Genomic DNA, 6,000 nt, shown 5'->3' on the forward strand with positions numbered 1-6,000 from the left:
CACACTCAGTTCCACTGTCCATGTCAGAGACAAAGATATTAAACAAGACCGGTCCCAACACCGATCCCTGAGGAACACCACTCGTTACTGGTCTCCAGCCGGACATTGAACCGTTGATCACAACTCTTTGAGTGCGACCATCCAGCCAGTTCTTTATCCACCGAGTGGTCCACCTATTAAATTTATGACACTCCAATTTAGAGACAAGAATGTCATGTGGGACAGTGTCGAACGCTTTGCACAAGTCCAGGTAGATGACGTCAACTGCTCCACCCCTGTCCATCACTTTTGTAGCCCCATCATAGAAGGCCGCCAAACTGGTCAGGCAGGATTTTCCCCTAGTAAAGCCATGCTGGCTGTCACCAAGCACATTTCTCTTTTTCATGTGCTCTAGCATGCCTTCCAAAAGAATCTGCTCCCAGATTTTGCCAGGCACAGAGGTGAGACTGACTGGTCTGTAATTTTTCCCTTCTTGAAAATGGGGGTTATATTTCCCTTTTTCCAATCGTCAGGAACTTCATCTGTCTGCCATGATTTTTCAAATATGATGGCCAGTGGCTTTGCAACTTCATTCGCCAGCTCCTTCAGGACCTGTGGATGGATTTCATCAGGTCCCATGGACTTGTGTACATTCAGGTTCTTAAGATGGTCTCGGACCAGATCCTCATGTACATTGGGCCCAAGGTCTAGGTTTTCACAGTCCCTGTGTCCACCTTCCGAGACTCGGGTGCTGCGGTCAGAGCCTTTGCCAGTGAAGATCGAGGCAAAGAAGCCATTCAGAACCTCAGCCTTCTCCAAGTCCTGTGTAGCCAGTTCTCCCGACAGATGGCAGTTGTACAGGTCTGCTGGGCAAGGGTGTGCAGCAAGTATTCTTGTCAGTTGTGATCCTGGAAGCCAGAGCAATGGTTTTAAAACTTTCAAATCTGCCTTATTCTGTGAATATCAGCTTAGATCGATCCTATTACTTTCTTATACCCAACATGTTTTGATGAATAGGAATAACTGCTCATGAAGCTAAACAAGGCCAAGTGCAGGCTTATGCACTGGGGTTGGGGCAATCCCAAGCACAAATACATGCTGGGTGGAAAACAGATTGAGAGCAGCCCTGAGGAGAAAGACTGGGGGGGTTTTGGTTGGCAAGAAGCTCAATATACCCAGCAATGTGCACCTGCAGCGCAGAAAGCCAACCGTATCCTGGGTCCCATCAAAAGAAGTGTGACAGCAGGTCAAGGGAGATGATTCTCCTCCTGTACTCAGCTCTTGTGAGACCATACTTGAAATCTGGAGAGGAACTTTTTACAAGGGCCTGTAGTGATAGGACAAGGGGGTTTGGCTTTAAACTGAAAGAAGGTAGATCTAGATTAGACACTGGAATGGGTTGCCCAGAGAAGTTGTGGATGCCCCATCTCTGGAAGTGTTCAAGGCCAGGTTGGACAGGGCTTTGAGCAACCTCACCTGGTCTAGTGGAAGGTGTCCCTGCCTGTGGCAGGGTGGTTAGAACTAGATGATCTTAAGGTCCTTTCCAACCCTAACCATTCTATGAAATTACAAACATTTGATAAGGTTAACATTTTTGAGCTCTAACTTTGCATTAATTTTGTAAATTGTCTGTCTTCACAGTATGCATTAAAGTTGTATATAGTATTGACTAATACTAATCAGTAAATAAACTACCGTCAAAAATATCATTCTAGAGTACCTTTATGTCATTTGGTGCAGTGTCTGGTGTTCAATTTTTCAGTGCTTATGCTTTCTTTCAAAACATGACTGTCTTTATTTCTCATATGTTAAGGAAATGTCTTTGGAAGCTGGAATTTACGATGATAGCAGTAGTACTTATGATAAATATTTTTGACTGATCTTCAAAATATGCCTCTTTTCAAAGAAACTCCCTTCCCAGATTGAGAGTAAAGATACTCTTGTGTGTCCTTCCTACACTTGCTGTGGGAAGACTTAGAATACACAATAATTTTGGCTCTTTTGAAATGGTGAGAACTATATATATTTTTTTCTGGTTATCTGTCTATTTGTGTTTAAAATAGTTTCCACCAAATAGAATGTTTAGGTTCTGTGTACAGATTGAACTCTTACAGAAAATGCTATACAGTTGGTAAAGCTTTTGTTACCAGGCACAAAGAAGCAGCGTTTACCATCACCTCTTATTTCTGTCATTGCCTCACATTAACGAACAGGCTTAGAAAGACTCTGTTGAAGGCTAACATGTAGAAATAATAGATACTTTCCTAGTGGTATCTGAACTCTTTTCTGTAGTATTTTCTTTCTTCTTAAATTGTAGAAGTTTTACCTGTGACCCTCTTGTTAGAAAAATCAAACAGGTTTTAGCAGTTGAGAACTTTATGCATGGCTGGTCAAGACCTGTGTGTGATTGCAAAATGTTTTTTCATTTGCTTTTTAAGAATATCAAGTATCTCTTTATTTCTGGAAATGGTAATTTCATAATTTTTCTTTTCACAGAATCTGAAGAAGACGCAGCCCAGATTGTTGAGACAAATGAGACAGATGATAAAGCACCAAGCGCTGAGCAGCTTAATGACAAGTTAGCTGAAGAGACTGAAAGAGAAGAAACAGAGAACATTTCAACAACTGAAGACTCTATTTCAGAGTCTATTTCAGCTGAACAAAGTGAAGAATCTTTAACAAAAACAGAATAAAGTACTCAAGTGCCTTCTGTAGCTAGTTTTTAGCTTTGTTCATGCCTGTTGTTGCTATTCAGGTGAGCTTTTTTTTAATGGTACAACTTAAAAGTCTCGCTTGAGCTTAAACTGCCTCAACTGCCACAGTATGTTAAAGCTATGTCTAAAAATAGGTATTGTAAATAAAGCATGTGTCTTTAAATAAGTTAACACAGAATGTGTAGTTGGCTGAAGTCTAACAGTAGTAGCCATTGTTCAGTTTGCATATTAAAAAACTTAAAAGTATAAGTTTTGCTAAGGGTGACCTATAATTTGCCATCTCTTTAGCTGTCATGTGTAAAGAGCAGTTACTGGCAGCAGCTGACCTAGTAAGTTCAGTTTAGTGAAATTAAGATAGATTTGTTTTTTTTTTTAATGCTTCCCTCTTAAAATGAATTGAGTACATTTTAAATACACAGATGTTTACAAGCTAAAGTGTCACCCGACATTTGACTTAAGAGTATGGAAGTGTCATTACAGTGTTGTTAATGTTATTCATTGTCTAACTTTTTCACAGAATTCAGTTAAATGGCACTTGGATAAGTGGCATCTCCTTTATTTGCATTGCAGATGAACTGGAGGCACATACATACAGAACTGTTTTGTGTTTACATAAAATATAGAAAGTCTCTGCACTTGATTGTACTTGAATACAAAGCATTATTTATACCTGTACAATAATGACAAGATATAAGTGAATTTTGTGCCTTTGTGTATTTTGTTAAAGAAAATAAAGACATCTAGCTGCAATACTTGCTTTGTGATTCCTGAAGCTGAAGAGAATTTCTGTTCTGCTGTATGTAGCTATTCTACCTTTACTTTGTGGAAGTTCAGAAGGAATATGGCACCTTAAAAGGAACATGTCTATACGTAGCTAAAGGTGACTTTGATCAAATAGAAGTAGGTCCTTGCTCAATAGGGGAAGTGCATGTGCATTTGCCAGAAGACTTTCTGAACTGTGCCTGAAGCCTGTTGGTGCTATTTATTGTTATCATAGTGACGAATAATTGATGCTGGATTAGTGAAACTGTACTTGGTTTTTTATTCTGTCACTTCTCAAGCTTAGGAGACTTCTTACATGTTTCCTGTTAAATATAACAATTGGGAACCTGGTTGAGAATTTTTCTGGCGCTCAGAGGTGAACTACCTCAATCAGAATTTTTGTTTTAGAAATAAATGCTGACCATGTGTAACTTGGTTGAGCTAGTAGTAGTTCTGATAAAAGTTTTACATGTGATGTTCTCTGCGTACCTCACTTCATGGAGGGAAGGAGGAAATTTCAAAAACTTTTAATCTATTGTCTCAGTCCCAAGGTGAAGTGTTTTACTGTGTAAAGGCAGGAGACAGCTGAATCTTAGTAGCTGGAAGGCCCTCAACAAGAAAAACATGTTTGTAAATGTGACCTTAGTATCCATGTCTTTATATGAGACATAATTATTACGTGAACAGCAATGATTAATTCTCTTTTCCAAATATATGCTTTATTTCCTGATACTTTGGGGTTAGTTTTGAAGCTGAACCCTTACATCAGTCAGAATCAAGTTTGGTCTGTATTTAGATAAATGAGGATTTTTGTTTTCTGGTTCACTAACTAAATTGCAATTCATATTAATTAGTAATCTTCATAGACAGAATGTAGGCATGTGACTAAAGGAGTACTTGAAGGTGTTTGGCTATATTTGTATAAACAATTAGTAAAAACATCTTGTGATTTAGTTGGGAATACAAAGAAAACAGTCCCTTTTCCAAACATGTCTTACTTTGTACCCTGTACTTTTCTCATATGGTGATAGGGGAATTCATTGTTTAATATTTTAAGAGAATGTATTTTATATTCCAGATCCTCTTTAAAGTAGAAATAATTTTGTTTGAAAGGTGACAAAGCTTACTTATTATTTTGTAAGAGTTTCTGATGTTAATCTGTGCATTTTTTACCTCACTAATTTACCTGTTCAAAGGCTGAGTTTTTTGGAGGAAAAAAAACCGTAAAATACTTTGGTAATTCAGCACAGTAGATTTTTGGATGTAGTTACATTATAAGCACTAAACCCAAGTACAATCTGATGTTATGATCCCTCATATGGCATATGAATGCACATATTACTGTTGCTTCAGAAGTTCGGATTACTCTAAGTCCTATTTATTACTTCCTTTTAAAAATGTTAATCTTAATGTCAGTTTTTTTGTAGAGTAATTAGGAATATTAGTCCTTCCCATGGCAGGCGACTACTGAGCTGTAATGCATATCATATCTATTGAATTGACTGAGAAAATCTGTTGATATTGGAGCTATATATTATATTTTTTTCATTTCCCTGGAAGATGTCTATTTTCAGATCTACTTTTGTCAGGAAATGTTTGCTTCTTAGGTTGTGGGAATCCAAATCCTTTTTGAAAAAGGAGAGAGTCAGTGTCTGGTATGGGGTGAGATGTTATTTCTCCCAACATTCTTAAATGTGGCATTAGCAACTTGCTACAGGAATGACTGGTGCTTTGTTTAATATGTCACTGAAGGATCAAGTAGAGATAGTCAACCTGATGTGAAAACAAATACTTGCTTAAATCTGAAACCCTAGCTTTAGGAGACCAAAAGCTGCCTAGAATTTTTGAGGAGAAGAATAAGTGAGATGAAAGCATATGATGGAGTTTTCATGAAAGACTTTCATACATGAAAAAAGTGTCCAAGCAGTTGTTCCCATTAATTGCTTCAGAAGGCTCAAAAAAGATGTTAAGGATGTGCTGGGGTTTTGGTAGAGAAATATCTGTTTTTAGCTGTATAAATTTTCAGGGTTTTCAAGTAGCTATAGTAAATGAAGGTAGAGGGTTAATTAATCTGTGTGTGAATTTTCAGGCTCAGGGAGATATGAGAGTAATAATAGACTCTGGGCTTGCCTCAGTGTACAGTAAGCATTTGTATGTTACTCTTGCCAAGTATGTGTCTTCCAGTCCTGATATGAAGGTGAGAAGGGTATTCTGTTTCTACAGCAGTTGCTTCTTGGTTTCTGTCTACTGCAAGTGTGACAGTAGTAAAAGATGCCTGTCCACAGGAGTTGGATTCAAGTCTAAAAATACCTGTCAGTGAATAGCTTATGTCTTCGTAATACCAAAAAACTTGGAAGTAGGAGTATGTAGAGCATAATGTACAGCAATTGTCAGTTACATTTAGACTAATTGTAGACTGACTCTGAAGAAATGAGAAGGAAGAAAGTAGGGGGAAAATATATAGCATGCTATGGTTCTATGTTTTGTTGTCTTCTGACTTCCTAGTAGGTTCTTGAATCATAATTTTTTCAAAAGTGCTGAAAGC

At 37.9% G+C, this 6,000-nt stretch overlaps 1 protein-coding gene across 3 annotated transcripts in view; it reads left to right on the top strand.

Annotated features, from left to right (window-relative positions):
* LNPK (lunapark, ER junction formation factor) overlaps window positions 1-3,443 on the top strand; it is a 47,534-nt gene extending 44,091 nt beyond the window's left edge. For all 3 annotated transcript variants that reach the window (XM_031052274.2, XM_005152587.3, XM_031052275.2), the window contains exon 13: window positions 2,476-3,443. In XM_031052274.2, the coding sequence (XP_030908134.2) occupies window positions 2,476-2,672 (197 nt within the window). In that variant the 3' untranslated portion in view covers window positions 2,673-3,443. The remainder of the gene's footprint in view (window positions 1-2,475) is intronic.
* Window positions 3,444-6,000: the final 2,557 nt, after the last annotated feature.

The sequence above is a fragment of the Melopsittacus undulatus genome, chromosome 8, assembly GCF_012275295.1.
Source record: "Melopsittacus undulatus isolate bMelUnd1 chromosome 8, bMelUnd1.mat.Z, whole genome shotgun sequence".
Lineage (NCBI taxonomy): Eukaryota > Metazoa > Chordata > Aves > Psittaciformes > Psittaculidae > Melopsittacus > Melopsittacus undulatus.